We start from the raw sequence: 20,999 nt of genomic DNA, 5'->3' as shown, positions 1-20,999 counted from the left end.
TCCAAAATAAGCGCTCTAGAATCTTTGGTCCGTCCGACACACGACCAAGGTCAGTGTCCGTATCCAGGCAACGTGCCCTCAGTTGAAAACGGAAGGGAAAGGTAACTTGATTTCCACCACGTTCAGCCGAAGTTAACACAACAAACTTAACAAACAAACTGTTAATCCTCAGGCCAACCGTAACTTTAGCAAAACTATACTTAGTACACCATGGAAACACCGGAGATACATGGTAAACTTTCGAGTTGTATGCAAAAGGTAGGACCTATTTATTTTACTTCAAAGAATTTCCTATTCTAACCATTCGGCGCAGCGATGCGCATAGAAAATAACACCAAACGCGTCGAAACATACTGCACGATCCCCTTACCTACTTGATTCTTCATTCTGTGACTATTGGACTATTACTATGGATTGGAAGGAAAATATGACAGTACTGAGAAATCCTGCCGGAGGTATGAAGGAACGCGTCCAGTTCGCCCAGCAACGCGATGATATCCTTCCCATGACACAGAATCAGATGGTGTCCTACGCAAGCAACGCTCAACAGACGTACCAGAAAATGTCTCTGTTTTTCCAATATAACAGCAAGGAGGACCAAGGTGAGCAAGTGTCACTGTGCTAACAGTGTAGCCTATGGCATGATCGCTAGTAGTTGGTAACATAACCCTGTCTTTCAGGGGAAGCCCAGGACGCTGCAGATTCAGTGACCGAGGGCATTGGAGCCATTCCCTCTTCACTGTCTGAGCTCTGCTTTCAAATGCAGCAGAGGATACAAACGTGTGCTGTTCTATCACCCTCTCCAGAGGACCAGGAAGCATTAGTGAGTTGAGTTCTAGTCTACATCAGTCACACTCACCTCACACACAAATCATCAGATCAGTCATCATATGCACAGTAAAGTGGGCCTGTGTTGCTGTTTGTTTCAGTGTAGCCTAGATGCTGCCATATTTCTCTTTAACATAGCTTAGATCAAGGAACTGTAACTTAACAATTAACTTGAGACAGAGTAACATTACCATGGAGGCATATTTTTGACCAACCAGACTTGATCTGACAGGTTAGCACCTTGACAGCGTTTTTAGGTGCACTGCTGCAGCAGACAAATTGGTCCAAATGTTCATTAAAGCCTATTTTTCTGTAGTATGGTACTAGGGACAACAAACCCTTTGTCCTGGACAGATAGGTCGGAGCCTGCGCTACTCACCCTGTCCTCTCCCCCACCCCTGTAGGAATTGGTGATGACGTCCGAACTAGGGCTGATCTGGCAGGACCTGCGGGTCTCCAAACCAGACCCCACGCTGACGTGGAGCGAGAACCAGGCCCTGCGGCACAAGACCTTCGCCGAGGTGCTGCGCCTGTGCGAGCAGCTCTACCTGAGCTACCTGCACCTGCAGCACAGCCTGAGGCGCCGCGCCGTCTTCACAGATGACGCCAACCGTAGCCGCCTGGCAGCGCAGATGGCTTCCGACTGCACCAGCGTGTGAGTGGTCAAGGTGGCGTGCGTGCCCCAGCCCTGCTTCCCAGTGGACTGGGCAGCACATGATTTAGATCCATCTTCAGTAACCATTAGCTGAACAGGACCTGTCACCAGTCATTGATCTTATGTGATATAAGTCTTAGCCTATGTGTCATTTGTGTCAAGGTGAACAACAGGGACCTGACCGCATGTGCAGGGTCATTGTCAAGAATTGCCATCCCCAATCACGCCTATCCCCTGTGTCATTTTGGGAAGGACGCAAGCTGACCTTGTGTGTAAATTGGTCATCGGCATGGTGTCATATCAGTCCATTATGTTAGACAGACAACAATTCAGACAGAGACTTAACAGTGTGCACAGTGCCATCGCTCACAACCTTTGCCCACTCACCCTACAAATACTGTGGCTTTTGTTTACGTACTAAACCATAGCATTGTTTACAAACAAACAATTGTATATCCATGACTGGACACTCATCTCAGTACTTGTCGTGGATGCTTGTGCCCAGGTTGAATGTGCACTCTATCCGGCGAGACATCATTGCAGGGATCAAAGCTGAGCGCAAGGCCAGCAGGACTGCTGGGAAACCAAAGTCCAGAGAGGAACACAGGCGGCCGATGTCAGATGCGTCCACTGTCTCAGACAGATTGATGCTCAGGCTACCCAAAGGGAAGACGTGGCAGCTCTCCAAACAGCACAGAGACTTCATCCAGAAAGACATTGCAGAGGTGTGTGTTTGTGTGTGTGTGTGTGTGTGTGTGTGTGTGTGTGTGTGTGTGGGTAAATGGGTGGTTGGGTGTGTGTGTGTGGGTGGGTGTGTGTGTGTGTGAGAGAGAGAGAGAGAGTGAGGGAGAGACTAGAATTAATACAGTATTTGGAGGGAGATAAAACATGCAGATTTTTGCTTTGTATTGCTTTGCTTTTTATTGTTGGCACTGTGGTTTACCAGGGCTTCTTAGTATTAAGGCATGACTGTAGTGTAATGCTTCTTGCAGATCAAGGAGAAAATTGGGGTGATCAATCTGGAACATGTGTATGATCTCATGCCCCATCGCCCGGAGAAGACAGTGGACTTCAACAGGAGCGGAACAGAAAAGACAAGTGTGTAATTCACAGACATGTCCTCACATCTTTTTATTTATTTATGTATTTTTTATATATATTTTTGGGGGGATTTTATGCCTTTAATCTGACAGGATAGTGGAGAGAGTGACAGGAAGTGTCGGGGAGAGAGAGATGGGGTGGGATCTGGAAATGACCTGGGCCGGACTTGAACCCGGGTCACCGTGGGCATGTGGACGAGAATATGGTACGGGCACTGTAACCAGCTGTGCCACAGCGCCCTCGTCCTCACATCTTTTTATACTAATATTAACATGAGAACAAAAAAATTGTGTGTGTGTGTTTGTTAGGCCCAGATGAAGACGTACCCGTAGTCCCTACTGAGGATGAAGTGTACAATGTCTCTGATGGTTTCTTCACCAGACTCAAGGTAAGGACAATGAGCAGCTTACCATAATCCTCCCTAAAGTACATTGTGACAACTAATAAGCTTTCCACAGATCCAGGTACTCTTTTATTATGGCTGTGGTGATACTGTAAACAATAAGTGCTTTAGACAACACATAATATAAGACAATTGTGACGACAAGAACAAGTATAGAAGTGTCTTGCATGATCAGGACGTTTTTCAAGTAGTCAGGCTTATTTGTAAACTTACAGCTACATGTAATTATTTCCATCCTACCCACCCTATTGGTAATAGAAGGTTCTGTACATCTAATATATCTGATACTGGACGGTCAGATGGAAGCCCTTGTACATGAATCATACTGTATTTATGTAGAAAAGTGGAGAGTCACATACTGTATTCTGGTAGAAAAGTGGAGAGTCACATACTGTATTTATGTAGAAAAGTGGAGAGTCACATACTGTATTCTGGTAGAATAGTGGAGAGTCACATACTGTATTCTGGTAGAAAAGTGGAGAGTCACATAATAAGGTCACACTATCGGACAATAAGTGATCGGACACAAAGTGGTCAGAGGCTTAAGCGGTCAGACACAAAACCCCAAGTGCCGAATACATGCGCTCTGAGTGCCGTGTCGTGTGATTAAATGGAGGTCATTGAAACGTTAATCTGTCTCAGGGGTGTAAGTCCATGCCGGACCTGAGCAGAGAGACCCTGCTGGACGAGCTGGAGATGGACGCCCCTCCCCCGCGCCCCCAGTCTCCGCTGGTGCTGATGGTCATTAGCAAACCGGTCGTCCAGGAACAGACCCTCAGTATGGCCGATGACCTCAACAGGTGGAGTTTATACACACATGCCACCCGATGTGCTCCATTTGACCTGTGATCATACAGAAGATTGTAAAAGTGGCCTTTAGTATGTTCCTTGAATTTCCCCTTTGGGATCAATAAAGTATCTATCTATCTATCTATCTATCTATCTTTAAAAGGTTTGGTTTGTAATCTAGTAGAGCGAGGACTTATCATCAACACTATCCTGAACATTGATATGACATGAAAAGCAAACATTTCAAAATGATGCATTGTGCATTTCAACATTAGGCTCCTCACTGTTAAAATGTATTTATATGATCTGTCAGTCTCTTTGTATTTGGGTTCAAGGAGTAGTAGACACAGTTTATCATGGCCATCTGGAATTGATCATTAACATAATAACCCATGACCTCTGCTAGAGTATGTGAGGGCACCAAGTAGTTAATGAATAGAGCAAAACCTAGGAAACTTGTAACTCTTGAACTGTATGTGTGTGTGTGTGTGTGTATGTGTGTGTGTGTGTGTGCGCACACTACAGGTTGCTACAGGATGACTCTTCGCTAGATAACACAGACCCTGATGTGGACATCCCTCCTTTAATCAAAGCCCGATCCTACAAAAGCTCTGCTAAACTGCAGAGGCTCCAAACAGTCTTACAGGCAGGAACCGTCACTCATAAAACCACAAAATTTTTTATCAGATTTCATTATCATCAAATTCCTGACAACTTGGTTGAGGGGCACAGTTGGATTCTCTTGAATGTCCTACCAAGCTTTTGTATCCGTTCGAATTTTACTATTATTTTTTGCTATTGTTTATGTAAAGCACATTGAATTATCACTGTGGATAAAATGTCCTATACACATAAAGTCTTGTATCTCTAACAACTCTGTAGCTTATATTCTGAGTGTGTATTGAGGTGTTCTTGTCCTTCACAGAGCCTGAGAGAGAAGAGAGAGCGGCTGACCCAGAGCAGGGTCCCCCTGAAGAAACCCGAGCACCCCCAGGCCGAGGTGGTCAGCGTGCCCGTCTCCTCGCACGGCACTGCCCGCTTGGCCGCAGCCCGGGTCTCTGACCGTGTGGCGCCCAAGAAGATCAACGTCAACATGTTCCCGCCAGTCTACGATGATGTCAACAGAGAAGTAGGATGCATACAGACACAGATGCAGACACACACGCACATTCACAACACAACACACACAGACACAGACAAACGCATATATTTACAGTATGGGTATCTCTCTCTCTCTGTCTCTCCTCTCTCTCTTTTTCTCATTCTCTTTCACAGACACACATAGGTGTCACACATATGGCAAATACACACACTGACACACACAGCAAGCTATGATTATGATTGACTTCTGATTATTATGATGGTCTGTGGTTATGCTACCCTTCCTTGTTTTTAAATCAGATTGAGGCCTCATCAGTGCAGTGGATGGACCGCAATCTCTTTACTGGTGCTGAAATAAAGGAGGTTTGTAAAGAGTTATCCAAGGGTCTGATGCAACAATACCTCAGCTTTGAAGAGGTAAGACACTGCATGTCTCATGATGATTTCATCATTAAACAGTCCAGTAGTGTTTACTGTGTGCCATTTGGAATGGTATGTGTAGTAACAGTTCAATACCAATAACCATGTTTTTCTCAGGATCCCATGATTGAGCCGTATATGTCTCAGGCCAAACTCAACAGGCTGAAGAAGACTCCCAATCAACTCATTAATTCTGCACTGAAGAACAGCATCTCAAGCAAGTCAGTGCAAGCAAACTAACATCTCAACCTTTTTACTCATATCTGCTTCTTCCCTCTCTCTAAGCTGTCCTCTCCAGATAAGAAAATGGGTTTAAAACATAATGTGGAGTAGAGTGATGGGTCCTCTTGTGCACTTGAGGTTTGCCATACACAGGGTTTTTTATGCCTCAGCATATGCTCCTATAGGTGGATTGTGCAGTGTTGCATATTTAGTGCAAAAATGCACTATATCATACTGCATTCTGTCTATAGACTGTGATCCCTCAGAACTATGCACTTTATTTGCTAATACACCTTAATAATGGACTAACATGATCATACTTTACTTTAATGATTGCACTACTGGTTAGATGCTAAACTGCATTTCGTTGTACTTGTTGTCCTTACTTGTGCAATGACAATAAAGTTGAATCTAATCTAATCTAATACAAAAACAAACACACCATTGGATATTGGAATTAAAAACATGCCGTCATCTCTAGTGAATAGAATTAGTTAATGTGGATATTAACTTCACTTTCCTATAGGCTAGGTGTTAAAACTGCCTGTGTCCTTAAAGGCAACTTTATTTATATAGCCCATTTCATACAGACCATAAAAGGGCAAAAGTTAAAAAATAAAGCAGATTGCACTCTAGCATGTTAGAAGTCTACAGTCATTTCCTGTGTATTAGCTGGATTGTGTATAAGCCGCAGGACAGTGTTTTATGCAAGTTGAAAGAAACAAAACCATATTAATACCATATAAACTGCCCCCGTGTATTAACCTCATAGCTGAAGAAATTTTGCAAAATTAATTTATAAGCTACGGCTAACATTTGGGAAATGACGGTATCTCTAGCTAGTAACTGGCCTAGTCCTCTTCTTTCTGCGTGAGCTTGCCTCCAGGAAAAGAGCGGACGCTCCTATGGACCTTAAGAAGCCTTCAGACGTGACGTCGCGTGCCTACACAGCCTGGTTTCAGTGGTGGAAGTCTCACTTGTCCCTGGACGACTTTCTGAGGTACCTCACCACACAGGTGAGCTCATTCTACTAGAAATCATATTACATCAAATCACATCAAATCGTCCAGATATATTGGGTTTTTTTTAAGTCTTCAAAAAGGGGTAAGAATAAGTTTCAGCTTTCCAGTGATTTACATTGTTTTTGCATTGTTTACATGCATACATGCATTGTTTACATTACATTGTTTTGTTTGTTGTATCTGCCTGTGTCCGATGGACATACCTGAGGGGTATTTCACAAGGGATTAAGGTGGGATTTTTAGGTTATCCTGGATGAATTTAGCCTTGACTTGGTTTCACAAAAGAGATGGCACATAAGTTACCATGGGGATTTATTCTCTGCACCTAGCCTGGTCCCGACCAGGCTAACGGCCAAGCTAAATTAATTCTAATGGTAATTATGTTGTCTTATTGGTTCAGCTAGCTGTCATTCACATCAGACCTCCGTGCTCATTTTTAAGGAGATTTATTCCATTTATAAACTATTTGCTATATGTATTTGCTCGCAAAACAAAACAGATTGTCTGCCTACTACCATATAGTTATTATTTTAATTGTGATAACCTTAGAATTATTAACATAGGCCTAGGTACTTATTGTTTGCTTATTTCGATAGACGTTTGATGAATAGCCTACTGTAGTTGATTGGAAGTGGAGGGGCAAGTTCTCGAAGGTATTTTCAACTATAATATTAGGTATATCATACTATGTGAATCTTTCAGTGGCAAGCGCTTTCTTAATGACGTTGCGTGCCGAGACAAGGAAGCACTCGTGGTATACGTAAATTTGCATTCAGTTGGTCTATCACGCCTACTCCTGCTGTTTTACAGAAGTAGCCATGATTCCCCATTCCAAAAAGGACAACTTTACTTCATTGTTAGTCTATATCAAAAGCGGTGGTTCACTTTGTGTGAATGACGCTATTTTCCGCGTCTTTTTTATTCCAACCGTGGGCACTTTGGAGCAGAAACGAGAACGCGCACACATCCTGAATTACTTACACCTGGCTTGACATAGTCGCTCCTTCTCATCCTAGATTGGCATTAGTGAAACAAGTTGAGCTAGGATGACCAGACAACGCTATGTCAAACCTCGCTTTATCACTTATCTTGGATGTCTTAATTCTGCCTTTGTGAAATACCCCTCTGACCTTTCCCTATGTGGATGCAATGTGTATGCATTCATATTTTGTTGAGTGAATGTAATTTGTATGCATTCATATTTTGTTGGGAGAATGCCATTTGTATGCATTCATATTTTGTCGAGTGAATCGTAACTGGACCCACTTGGCCATGCTGCTGTTTTGTGTCTTGTGTCGTGTGTAATTGTGCAGGAGTTAGACTACCTGGCTGTGGTGTTCCAGCTGCTTGACAACGAGACCAAGAAGGACAGTGAGGAAGACAAGAGAAAGGCTCTGCAGCAGCAGAGGGATGAGAAGAAAAGGTAAACAAAGCCCATCTCTCTCAGGTCATCATGTCTCTACTCATCTCTGGTAGTCTGTCAACTCAACTACACTTCACCCCAGTTCATTCTCATTGTGCCACAGTTGCTTAACTGATCTTCACCATCACCAGTGAATGAATTCAGTTTTTAGCAAGTGCCATTAATGATCTGATAAACACTTTTTGGCTTTGGATTTGGCTTATCCATTATTTGTTTGTCAAGTTACTAACTATGTTAAATGTCACCCTCTCCATCTCTATGAGTAAGAAATAGACTGAGCTTTTTCTGACGCTCGTGACACTGAAAAGCTTGAAAAGCTATTTTCTCTAATCTTATCTTCTAGCTGTGCATATTTATTTCTTTATTTTTTACTGTGGTGCACTTTTGCTTTCCCGCCATAGAGCTCGGACTAAGAAGATGGAGGCTCTGAAGAGGATGAAGCAGGAGTACGTCATGGGAGTATGGAACGTGAACAGCGTCTTGCTGGGAGGGCTCTGGAAAGACCCAGTCCTGGAAGGCAAGTCACACCAGCACCCACCTCTTGCATGGTTTCTCCTGCATGACAGTTGTCAGACTGGAAGTGCAATGTTATTTAAACCTGTTCAGCAACATGCAGCTTTTATCGACTGTGTGATTACAGTTAGTGGGTGTTTGTGTATTTACTGTAATGTGTACAACCTACAAGTAACTGTATTACACCATGAAAAGGTTGTCATCATAGTTCAGTCCAGTTTCTCTGGTATGTGTATGTCATATGTATGTTTTGTATGCATGTCAGAAAGCATGTGATGTACAGTATGTGCTTTATATGTTGTGTGTATGCACTGTACGTGTTTGAGTTTGTATCTGTCGTGCTGTGTTTCCTAGAGGAGAACAGTCCAGATGAGGAAGAAGCTCCGGCAGGCACACAGGTACAGTGACTTTTCCAAAACCTTGTTGTGGGTTTTCTATGGGTCATCAGCTGAGGAGATCCTGTTAGTTATTAACTCTGCCAGGACTTGTGTTTTGGTGAGTCATGGGGTAGATCCACAAATTTAGTTCCACTTTCGCTAAAGTTCTAAAGATATGACATTGGTGGAGGTCTGCACTGTCCAAGTGCCTCTTTAGTTCCTTTAGACCAGGAGTGGCTGTGATTAAATAATTATGACTGAATAATTCCACCAGGACATAATTTTAATTGGAAATAGATTATTAAAACATTCATATTTTCAGTCCATTTGTCCGTTGTTCTCTCTGAGTACTAATGCCGATACATCATGCTCCGTTGTTCCTGCCAAAGAATTTGGTCGTTCAGGAGCAGAGAGACGTACAAGTGGACTCAGACCAGCTGAAGCCCCGTCTGGAACGGATCTGGACGGTTCTGTGCCTGCCGGACGGGCTTCGACTGGACATGGCCATTAAATACAGCTCCCACGCATACCGAGACCAGCTGGAGAAGGTATGGGACAAAATGCTGATGTCTTCTATTTTATAGTAGAGTAGTAACAGGATTATCACTAATTACTGAACAGCACAGAGTGTTGTTTATTTGTCACTTATACAAAAGTACAATATGTAGTGAAATGCTGTGTGTGTGTGTGTGTGTGTGTGTGTGTGTGTGTGTGTGTGTGTGTGTGTGTGTGTGTTACTCTAGGCCATCGTTGCATGGGAGCAGGCTGCTCGTTTGATCCAGCAGAGAGAGATGGTTCTGTCTAAACTGGAGGTATTTGAGTGGGAGGCGTCGGATCCCAACCGATTTTTCCATCCAGGTACAAGGACAAAATTCAGATTTTACTGATATACCCCCTCCCCCCCCCCCTCCCCACTGTCACACACACACACACACACACATATTACACATACAGTCACACACCCAACCATGTCATTTTTGTAAGTCACTTTGGAAAAGCATCTGTTAAATAAATAAATAAATATAAATGTAAACACACCCACAAACAACAACCATCCATGTATTGTCCCACACTCAGGCTACAATGGCACGTCCAGTGCCAGGCTGAATGAGTCTAAACAGAGAGAGGAGATGAACACTCAGCTCGCCTCACTGGAGAGAGACCTAACCAAGATCATCAGCGACATCTCACACTGCTTCAGAGACACTGTAACCTACAATGTGAGTGGAATCTGATAAAGGTTTAGCCATGTATCACACACGGATGACTTTGGTGCCAACTCAGTGTGTGCAACTGGACTCTGTCACTGATTTCCCATAAAGTTGGTGGATCCATTTATTTATTTATTAGAGTTATCTGTGAACTCAGATAAAACAATAGATGGTATTTATGGTATTTACATTCTGCCTTCATATCCACCCATTATGATAATGACTGTCTCAAAGACATAATAAGGCTACCTAATTAAGTACTATGAAGTTGGTTATAAAACACACGTAATGCCTTTTTACTGAATACTGTACAGTTGGTAATAAAACAAATGTAATACTCTTATGAAACACTACAATGTTGGCAATAAAACAAACAACCTCTTTTTTATGAAACACTATAAAGTTGCTGATAAAACAAACAAACAGAACCTTTTTGTGATAGGGTCGGCCCTACCGGGAGAAGATGCGCTGGGACCGCACGGAGATGCTCTACTGGCTGCAGCAGGAGCGGCGTGTCCAGTCTCTGGAGAGGGTGGTGACCAGGAAGGGCCTCCTGCCCACCCGACTGCCCCCCCTGGAGCTGGCCCACGCCCACCCCACCCCACAAACGTGCAGCCCCAAGGATCAGATGTTGTGTAGAGAGAAATTACAGCCCTCACCGTCAATTAGTCATATTAAATTTTGTGTCTCCAATTTAAACTTGAGCAATGTTACTAAATAAATACACAGACATGTTATCAACAGCAGGCCTGTTGTTTTCTTTCTTGGATTTTTTTTATGTACAATGACTGAATTCTCTATGATCTCACTGTCTTATCTCAGATGTACCTTTTTTTAATTAAAGATGTGTGTGTGTATGTGTGTGTCTATATATATATATATATATATATATATGGATTGCCTATGGATAATGCTATTTGCTTTGCTGGGTTTTTTTTTTTTGTGTGGTAGCTGATTTCTCTGATCATGACGATCATTGTCCATTGTCTTACTTACCATTTTATTTTCTACTAAATATATTTTTGTATTACATCATAAGCATAGAAAGTATGATTGGCTAGTGGAAGATTCCATCAGAGCATTACATTGTTGAAAGCCAAGGGGTGTTATCAGTTATCAGTTCTCATTTAATTTGTGCACATTGTACCTGCAGGGTGTATGCTAACCATAGATGCTAACTGGCACCTGTAAGAGGTCATACACCAGCAAGAATCCACGTGACCTCTGTGCAGTGACGTTTGCTCCCATTCTGTCATTTATGTTTGTAAGTCATGTTTGTGGTTACTGATTAATCTTAGACATTCTCTGTACATACAGTGAAGGGTATGTACAGTGTGTCCTGCTCTTACCGCTAGGCGGCTCACGTCTTCTCTGCCTGGTGACAGCTCGGTCGTAGCACACCCTGTCACGTGTTAAGAAGGCGCGATTCTTATTGGATTGATGACGCCGGGGAAGTTGTTTTTGTTGGAGAGCAAGGAAGCTTTCGATTCAAAAAATTAGATGTGTGACAATCACACCCGAGAGACAACTTCGAGGAATTGAAAGGATTTGATAACCACACCGGTGGTTGCGGGTTAAGAGCAAGAGTTCACCCATAAGATCAGATATTCGTCCGTAAGTTTTTGTTTGCTTTTGCACGTCTTTGTCAACTCTTATCTCATTGTTATCACTGTCTTGGAATAATGGAGTGTCATGTCATGTCATGTAGAATCAATAAATGAGGAGTTGTGACCAAATAAGCACATAGGTTATATTACTTTCAGAAAGTATGATCGAAACTAGCTATAACAGGTAACACGAAAACGAAGTTCAAGTTGTCTTTATGCCACTTCCTGTAATTGCACTGCTGCTAATTGACAGGTAAATGTCAACGTCAGCTAAAGATAACTGTCGAAACCAGATGTTTCCCAACTGTTTCTTGTAGTGATTACTGTCACGTGTATGGGTTATTCTATCCATAGCATAACTTATTCCAAGACATTAATGTTGTGTCTCTTTGAGCTATCAAAGCTATTAGGCGGGTAGTTTCAGTTTGTGTTAGGTTACTCAATTTAGTTTTTGCTCTGTCATGCCTGAATTGACATGTACAATAACCGCAGTTACCAAGCTAGCCAGCAACGCCGGTTTCACAATGACACACTCTTACTCTGAATCTTTCTTTCAAGAGGCTGCATGTCCTATTGTGCGTCTGCCTGGAAGGATGGAGGAACGGGCTCGGAGCCTTTTGCTGCGCTCTCGGTCAAGCCTGGAGGCGGACATCAAAGCTAACTACCTGATGGATCACATGATCAGTGATGGTGTACTGACCGCAGACGAGGAAGAAAGGGTCCGGAACAAGGTTGGTGGCCCAAGCCTTGTGTGTGTGTGTGTGTGTGTGTGTGTGTGAACTTAATCAGTGATGGGTTGCTGACTGGTGATTAAATGGAAAGGGTGGTGGTTGTGTGTGTGTGTGTGTTCATTGGTGTCGGTCAGCCACTCATGGCAATCAGCATAATAAGTGTCCACCTCTCCCTCTTGCTTTTAGTCCACTAGGAAAGAGCAGGCCGCTGCCTTGCTGGAGGTTCTCCTTCGGAAGGACAATCGAGCTTACATCTCCTTCTACAACGCCCTGGTCAGGGAGAGCTATGGAGACCTGGCCAGCCTGCTCCATCCAGCCCTGCCGCAGGTCTCTCCCGAGGGCGAGAAGAGCTTCTCGGATGGCGGCACTGCTCTGGGTAAGCGAGCACCGATGTTATCAATAGGCACACAGGTGTGTTGTATCTCTGTAGGGATCCTGTCCATGTTGGCCTACACATGTAAAGACATGTTGAGCTTAGACTTCTGCGGAAAGGTGTATTTTGAGGACATACATGCCCCCCTAGCATTGCATTGCACAGCCACAGGCATGGCTGGTACTGACATGCTAGTTTGATACTGCACCAATTCTCATGCTGTTGTCTCATGACTAAATGTTTGTTTCGTAAAATCTAAAAAAAAAAAAACTCGATCTCTTTTAAGAGAGAAAAATACCCTCTACATGGTCTTTAGTCATGACCTATTGTCGAATACAAGTGAAACCAGCCGGACTGCACATTGTACAAACTTAAGAAGTCGTCTGACCTGAGTAAGTTGTGTCGGGACAGTCAGCGATTGCTTGTGGATAAGCTTAGTTTGCATCAGACTTAAGAGGATTATACAATTGTTTGTTTTGTAGTTGTCAATTGGACTTACAGTATGCCAAGTAGTTAGTCAGATAGGTGGTGAATCATCAATGAAGCATTTTATATATTCACGTGACCTGTCTTAAGATGATTGCTACATGGAGGTATGTTATATATTTCAGGAGAATTGTTCCTAATTAGTTATTGTTTGTAGGCATTAACTGGTCGTGCGTGTGTGTGTGTGTGTGTGCATGCGTGTATGTGTGTGTGTGTGTGTGCGTGTGTGTGTGCGTGTGTGTGTATGTGTGTGTGCGCGTGCGTGTGTGCGTGCGTGTGTGTGTGCGTGCGTGTGTGTGTGTGTGCGTATGTGTGTGTGTGTGTGCGTGTGTGTGTGTGTGTGTGTGTGTTCCCACCCTGCAGTCCAGATGATGCTGAGTGAGGGTGGTGTGCCCCAGAGACCCGTGGTCTTCGTGAGCCGGCCCTCGCTGCTCAACCAGGTGCGGGCCAAACTGTACCTGCTGCAGACCAGGCCCGGGTGGGTGACCGTCTACGGCATGGCCGGCTCGGGCAAGTCTGTCCTCGCTGCCGAGGCTGTGAGGGACCATGCCCTCATCACAGGTAACCCCCCACACACCTGTAGGATTAAGCGTCAGAGAAAATACATTCATTTTGTGGACAGTGTAGAAATTGAATAATTACATGAATATGATATTACTAAGAAGAGGAGGTTGGTGTTCACTGTACTGATCCTCAGTCCTGAGAGACATGCCACATGTTTCTGCGTTGTCCTACTCATTTGGCTTAGCTTGTATGACTTGATATCAATAAACAATTTACTTAACATGCTACTTAATATGAGAAGCTCTTTTCTAATACGCTATATCCACCATTTTATTGAATTTTTATAAATATTTTTTTTCTTTATAAAAAATGTTTTCCAAGTAATTCCAGTGGAACTGTAATTGTGTTATTGTTTTTTGATTTATCTTTACTCAATCAAAACAACACAACTGCATTACACTTTTATTGATATTACCTGACATACAAAATTAAACAACATGACTTGGATGACATAACATGACATAAATGGATTTATAGTGTTTTGGGAAAAAAACTCTTCATATGTTTTACTCACATTTGGGTAACACATTGTTGATATTCAGACACCACCTGTGTGAAGGGATTATTGAAATGGTTTTGATTTGTTACTCAAAAATGATAAAGCTCTTTCTGTAAAAAAAACTTTGTGTAATCTTTGGAATAAATGCATCCATCCATCCATCCATACATACATACATACATCCATACATACAGTACATACATACATGGAAATGTTGTTTATGTGTTTATTATTCTCCCTCTCCCTTTATTCCCCTTCCCTTCTCATCTCTGTTCCACTCAGAGTGCTTCCCTGACGGGGTGCAGTGGGTGTCGGTGGGACAGGAGCGCTCGGACCTTTTGGGGCGGATGCAGTCGCTGTGCTTCCGTCTGGAGCAGAGCCAGAGTCCAGAGACATGTCACCGGCCGCCATGCTCCCTGGAGGAGGCCAAGGAGCGCCTGCGCTTCCTCATGCTGCGCAGGTACCCCAGGTGAGGCAGCGATACACACACATGCAGTCATACAAACACACTCAGAGTCATATCCTACTCCTAGCTATAGTCTCCTCTACACTGTATCGTAAATGTTAGCTTCAATGTTACCGTAATTTCCCAACTATTAGCCGAGGTTTATACATTGATTTTGCTAAATTTCTTCAGCTATGAGGTTAATACATGGGGGCAGTTAATATGGTATTAATATGGTTTTGTTTTTCTTTTAAACTTGCATAAAGCACTGTCCTTCGGTTTATACACAATGCAGCTAATACACAGGAAATTACTGAATGTACTTTTCATAAAACAAATAAAAAATATAGGGGGATCACATGTCCCCGTCTAGTCCTTACTTGTCCTTACTGGTCCTATTGTCATTAGGTTGCAGAATTATATTTGAATTATATTTATTAGCAGCTTTTGTAGTTCCTTTTTGGTCTTCTTTTAGTTTTATCCATATCCTCATCAGTGTTAACTCCGTAAAGTTATATTCTCCATTCTAGTGGTTGAATTTGGTTAAGGTGATGTTCAGTAATAGTTAATTCAGTAATAATTCAGCATTTTTGCATACTGGACTTGAATCTTAACAGATAATATGTAAATGTTATAAAACAAATAAAAGTATAGAGGGATCATACGTTCCCATCTGGTCCTAGTCCTACAAGTCATTAGGTTGCAGAATTATATTTGAGAAATGAATAGAGGAGAAACAGTGAAGATCACCAGAAGTCTGGCTTCTGGTTTTAGTTTTATTGATTGTTGGTGATGGTCCCTTTCCTTGTCAGCCGACTGCTGCTGTGTCCTACCACACAAAACCTCCTCCCAGGGACGGAGTCATTGTGAATTTGTAGGGCACTCCAGAACCAGCCTTCTCGCTTCGCCCTCTCTTTCCTGTCTCCAGCGTCTGGCCTCCATGCTCTCTGTTTCTCTTCCTTTTCATTTGTCCTTCTGAAGCGAAACAAATTGGAGGAGCATTTTTATTAAAATTAACTGAACCATTTTGATGTTTTAATTGTTAGCTCACTTTTTACATAGCCCACTTATTGCTCAAGTTGGGTTTTGGTGATTCAAGGCTACTTCTTACACCCAATGTGAGCAGATGTATTCTACTCACCCAGAGTCGAGTCCACTTTAAACAGGAGACTGTCGAGCACGGCATCTTCTCGTTCATATCTCTCTGATACTTCCAACTGTTTATCCAAGAATGTGTCCAGATCATCTAGGACATTTAGGACATCTTTAGTGATATCCATGGGCATAGTGATTAGTGATTTCTCTTCGTAAACGTGGTTGTCCAGGTCAGTTTTGCTGTGCTCAACCTCCTTCACCTCATTTATTAGGAACCTTTGTAGTTCAATTTTTCTCTTCATTTTGTTTTTCTTTGTAGTTTCATCCACGTCCTCATCACTGTAAATTCTCAAAGCCTCCAGTTCATTCAGAGCAGATAGGACATGTTCGGGGATATCCATGGGCATAGTGAACACGTCTTCGTAGGCCCTGTTGTCCAGTCCATTTTTGTCGTGCTCAATCTTCTTCAGCTCCTTTATGAGGAGCTTTTGTAATTCCTTTTTGATCTTCTTGTTTTTCTTTTTAGTCTCATCCACGTGCCCATCAATGTTCACTCCCAAAGCCTCCAGTTCTCTTTTTAGCTCCACCAGTCCGTATTTTTTGACGCATTTCTTAATTTTTTTGCCTTCATCCTGACGTGCTGCCAGGCAGCAGGCTAAGAACCAGCAGAACCGCATTGAACTAAGACTGCCAGAAATCACAGTTTGAATATCAAATTATCCACAAATCTGAAACCAGCCAACTACACACTCAACTCAAGCAAAAGTGAACAAAAATTCCAGTTTACCCTGTGCTGTGTTCTATGGCATCATGTTGTTGCCTAGCCACCTTTGTGATCCTATATGGAATGGTTTGATGCAAGACTATTGTTACCAGTTAAATGCATCATTCAATGGAATCTTTGGAATCATTGTCTCTCTTGACTCTTTTCATTATGTAGTCATCCTCATATCCATTTATTTACTGGACCGGTTTATATTTTATTTATTTATTTATTTATTTATTTATTTATTTATTTATTTATTTATTTATTTATTTATTTATTTAGCATCTTTCATACAAAGTGCTTTATTATATATAAGAAAATAAAAGGATAATTCAAATTTGAATAGAAAATATAGGCATTGCCATCTGAACCGTAATGGAACGGTTAGTTAGAAGTCATTAGGTAGAATTATGTTTGTTTGTGGATCGATGAAAGGTGGTAAATAATAACATATACAAATAATTTAGTCATTTGTATGTGATTGGGATGATGGAAATTCCTTCATATTTAGTATCAAAATACTTCAGTGTTTTGTATTTTTGTATTTTTAAAATACTGCAAAATACTTTCTGAAACATAGCGTGATGAGATGCACTGTAAAAAATGAAAAGTCAGGGCTGTCCAATTTGTTTACAGTTACATAAAACAGTCTTGTTTTGAACGAAACACAACCTTATTGTATTCAAATATGGTGTTTCCAGCTAAAACAGCTATTCCCCAACAGATTAACATCCAGCTTGACTCAACTTCACTGACCCCAACTAGATCGGCACGAAACTTGGGCGTTGTAATTGATGACCGACTTAACTTCTCTGAGCATATAGCTTCTATTGCAAAATCATGCCGGTTTATGCTTTACAACATTAGGAAGATCAGACCTTATCTGACACAAGATTCCACACAACTTCTTGTTCAGACCATGGTCATCTCTAAGCTGGACTATTGTAATTCACTATTAGCTGGCTTACCCGCTTGTGTAACAAGATCATTACAGCTGATTCAAAATGCTGGAGCACGCCTGGTCTTCAATCAGCCAAAGAGGACACATGTAACTCCTCTCCTAGTTACTCTCCATTGGCTCCCTATAGTAGCCAGAATTAAATTTAAATCTCTCACTTTGGCCTATAGGACACTAACTAGATCTGCTCCTAGTTATTTTAATTCAATAATCAAGCCTTACATCCCCAACCGCCCACTGCGGTCTTCTGGTGAGCGTATGTTGTGTCGACCAGTCATAAAAACTGGGTCTAATTCCAGACTCTTTTCTTCAGTGGTTCCATGTTGGTGGAATGAACTGCCCAGTGCTCTCCGTTCCTGTGGTAGTTTTGGGTCGTTTAAGAGGGGTCTAAAGACATTCCTATTCAACATATACTTAGTTGTTTAAGCGCTTATGTGTTATGGTTTATATAATGTTGTTTTATTTTAATTGGGCTGTTAATTAATTTGACATTATTGTTTATTATTGATATTCTCCTTAATGTAGTCTTAGCATGTTATTGTTTTTATATTATTGATTGAATTGACATTATTGTTTTATTATTGCCTTTCCCCTTTTTTACATTGCTTTTTTTATTAGGCTATTGATTGAATTGATATTATTGTGTACTACAACTATTCTCCTTACTATATTTGACCTAGATTTTAATCTGTTCCCTGTTCATTTTTAAATATTATTATGTTGTTTTGTATTTATATGTCGCTTTGGACAAAGGCGTCTGCTAAATCCATAACCATAACCATAACCATAACCATAACCATAACCAAATAGAAATTTCAATTGAGTAACCCATGTCAGTAACAGGGGGGTCAGCATATTTGATTATGGAATGTCTTGTCAGGTAGAAAGTCTGTTGCTGTCAGACATTTTCTACTTAATCAACTCACCCAGTAGACCTGCATTTTGACAGTCATATTCAAATTTGCAGTGGTCTCTTAATTTTGAATATAACCGTCAACCCATTTGAATGTCACTCAGCAACTGTAGGATGACATCAGAAAACTGTGCAGTGGTCTCATTATTTTCCAGAGCGGTATATGTTGCGCCGACATTTGGCTGCACACATGTATGGTTATGGTTGGTTATGGGATTTGGCAGACGCCTTTGTCCAAAGCGAAAAGTAAGTAAAAAAGTAAGCGAAAATGTAGACCAAGATGAGCTAAAAAATATATATCTTACAGGTTGGCAGGTCTGTATATTGCTGTGCTCTGTAGCTCAAATGTTATTCTATTACTGTAAGTCGCTTTGGATAAACGGGTCTGCAAAATGAATAAATGTAATGTAAATGTCATATATTCAGCACACACACACACACACACACACCCATATGATAAGCGCATGCCTCCTGTTTCCCTAGGTCCCTTCTTATCCTGGATGATGTGTGGGACAGCTCTGTCCTCAAGACCTTTGACATCCAGTGCAGAGTCCTGCTAACAACCAGGGACAGAAGTCTGGCCGACTCAGTCAACGGTAACCGTCGTTTTCTCTGTTGTCCTCGGACATGTCTTACCATATTTGGAGACGTGGTAAAGTGTCCTGTGGCATTGAATGCACCTTGATTTTGGCTGTCCTCCGAACGCATAAGTCTGCACACAAACACAACACACAAATAAACATATAATATACATAGTGCAGTATGTATTTGAACAAATGGTTGTTACCCTGTATATGGTTGTTACCCTGTATAGTATAGTATAAGTACTGTATAGTATAGTATAAGTACAGTATAATACTGTAGTGCTTTTAAGTTGCATATCCTGCTTTTTGTTTCTGTTTGTGCACATATATCATATCCAAACACAGTCAATATCATCTGTATGATATTTTTATTTTATATGTGTTTATGTTGATGTGTCATGAACTGAGCAGGCAAGCGGCATGAGGTGGCTGTGGAGAGCGGCCTGGGGGAGGACAAGGCCCTAGAGGTCCTGGCTCTCTTCGTCAGCATGAAGCCCCAGAGGCTGCCCGAGCAGGCCCGCAGCATAGTCAAGGAGTGCAAGGGTGAGTTCCGTCTCCGGACAGAGTGCAAAGTCCAGAGGAACGCGCTCTATCTGCCGCACACTGCCTCTGTTGGTTTCACACACAAGCGCTTGAGGAAGTGTGGGTGGAGTACTTCAAAGTCGTCTCCAGTGGGGAAGTTACAAGATTGCAGCAAGACAAATCTCACATTGTTTTTTAAATCTCCTGTCTTTCTATCACATGTCTGTATTGTCTTTTTTTTTTTTAAATGCTTGTTTCGTGAAAATATTTGTCAAAAGGAACATGTCTCAAAGAATTGAGTGGTCAGTTAAAAAAAAAATTGATGCATCCCAAAAGCAATACTTGGGAACAAATTGAAAGTTTTGAATGATTTCTCAGTTCCCTCCAAAAGGAGAAATGAGCGCTTCTGTTACACAAGCACAGAACTTTTTTGTGCCTCTGAATAAAAAAGCAATTAATCAGATTAATCAGACCATTGCTCCACTGTTCCTTTCTTTGCACTTTGCACTAACCTTAAAAGTACACACTTTTTTTTTAGGGTCGATTTCCTGTACATGGATTAAGCCTAATGCTAGACTTAGCATTTCTTTTCAATGGAGGCCTCCTTCGAAGCTCTTTTGTAGTCTAACACTATGCTTAATTCATGCTAAACCAGCCTAAACTTTCTAAAGTGTAAACTAACGCACATTATAAATATATTATAAATAAACTTGACTTGAGCTGGAGCCTCTGTCTCTCTGTGTGCAGGTTCCCCGCTGGTTGTGTCCCTGATCGGGGCACTGTTGCGGGAGTTCCCTGACCGCTGGGACTACTACCTGCGCCAGCTGCAGAGAAAGCAGTTCAAGCGCATCAGGAAGTCGTCGTCGTACGACTACGAGGCACTGGACCAGGCCATGGACGCCAGCATCCAGGTGCTGGCCGAGGATCACCGGCAGCTCTACTCCGACCTCACCGTTCTGGAGAAGGACGTCAAAGTGCCCGCCAAGGTCTGAACACCCAAGAACATGACTCTACAACATGACTGGTCAAGGGACGTGGGTGCTAAGCCCAGTCAGTACTAGTGAGATAAATGGACACCCAAAAACATGACTAAGGTATGAGCTACACCAGGCGCGTAACTGAAGCGTTCCGTTCGCGACGCGTAAAATCCATTTTAGATGAATGGTCTATTTTTTTCGAACGTACGCCCCACTGTCACGCCTGGTGTAGCTACTTCCATTGATTATAATGGAAGCTAATTGTTGCAGCAGACGCTACGCGAACGGAACGCTTCAGTTACGCGCCTGGTGTAGCTCATGCCTAAGAGCATGACTGGTCAAGTACTAGTGAGATGAAGAGAAAGAAGCAGTGTAGGAAATAAGCTGTTCTCTGGCCATGCAGAGTTTTTTTGC

At 42.2% G+C, this 20,999-nt stretch overlaps 2 protein-coding genes across 4 annotated transcripts in view; both read left to right on the top strand.

Annotated features, from left to right (window-relative positions):
- Nucleotides 1-693: 693 nt before the first annotated feature.
- On the top strand, nt 694-10,786 carry ccdc87 (coiled-coil domain containing 87). Its single transcript, XM_076297534.1, has 18 exons — nt 694-823; nt 1,233-1,483; nt 1,989-2,208; nt 2,476-2,581; nt 2,893-2,972; nt 3,630-3,787; nt 4,302-4,494; nt 4,702-4,905; nt 5,178-5,294; nt 5,415-5,518; nt 6,406-6,535; nt 7,855-7,964; nt 8,366-8,481; nt 8,832-8,875; nt 9,244-9,402; nt 9,598-9,712; nt 9,932-10,074; nt 10,508-10,786. Exons 1-18 carry the CDS (start codon nt 761-763, stop codon nt 10,784-10,786), a joined length of 2,592 nt encoding a protein of 863 aa, XP_076153649.1. The 5' UTR covers nt 694-760.
- A 760-nt stretch (nt 10,787-11,546) lies between these two features.
- The window catches only part of apaf1 (apoptotic peptidase activating factor 1), a 54,860-nt gene continuing 45,407 nt past the window's right edge, over nt 11,547-20,999 (top strand). For all 3 annotated transcript variants that reach the window (XM_076296687.1, XM_076296688.1, XM_076296686.1), the window contains exons 1-8: nt 11,547-11,679; nt 12,231-12,403; nt 12,590-12,779; nt 13,626-13,823; nt 14,608-14,794; nt 18,986-19,098; nt 19,498-19,629; nt 20,356-20,594. In XM_076296687.1, coding sequence (XP_076152802.1) covers nt 12,266-12,403; nt 12,590-12,779; nt 13,626-13,823; nt 14,608-14,794; nt 18,986-19,098; nt 19,498-19,629; nt 20,356-20,594 — 1,197 coding nt within the window. In that variant the 5' untranslated portion in view covers nt 11,547-11,679; nt 12,231-12,265. The remainder of the gene's footprint in view (nt 11,680-12,230; nt 12,404-12,589; nt 12,780-13,625; nt 13,824-14,607; nt 14,795-18,985; nt 19,099-19,497; nt 19,630-20,355; nt 20,595-20,999) is intronic.

This window comes from Alosa pseudoharengus, unplaced genomic scaffold, assembly GCF_046254945.1.
Source record: "Alosa pseudoharengus isolate Yale_2024_CS ecotype anadromous, Long Island Sound unplaced genomic scaffold, YU_APseudo_1.1 YU_APseudo_1.1_scf_20, whole genome shotgun sequence".
In the NCBI taxonomy this organism is placed as follows: domain Eukaryota; kingdom Metazoa; phylum Chordata; class Actinopteri; order Clupeiformes; family Clupeidae; genus Alosa; species Alosa pseudoharengus.
This window is presented reverse-complemented; position numbering and strand designations above follow the sequence as displayed.

Bases quoted from the DNA above. Each gene is read 5' to 3' on its own strand.
- ccdc87 (XM_076297534.1), top strand. From the start codon at position 761: ATGCAGCAGAGGATACAAACGTGTGCTGTTCTATCACCCTCTCCAGAG. The intron at 2,973-3,629 runs GTAAGGACAATG...AATCTGTCTCAG, and splicing joins GTTTCTTCACCAGACTCAAG to GGGTGTAAGTCCATGCCGGA. The intron at 5,295-5,414 runs GTAAGACACTGC...TGTTTTTCTCAG, and splicing joins AATACCTCAGCTTTGAAGAG to GATCCCATGATTGAGCCGTA.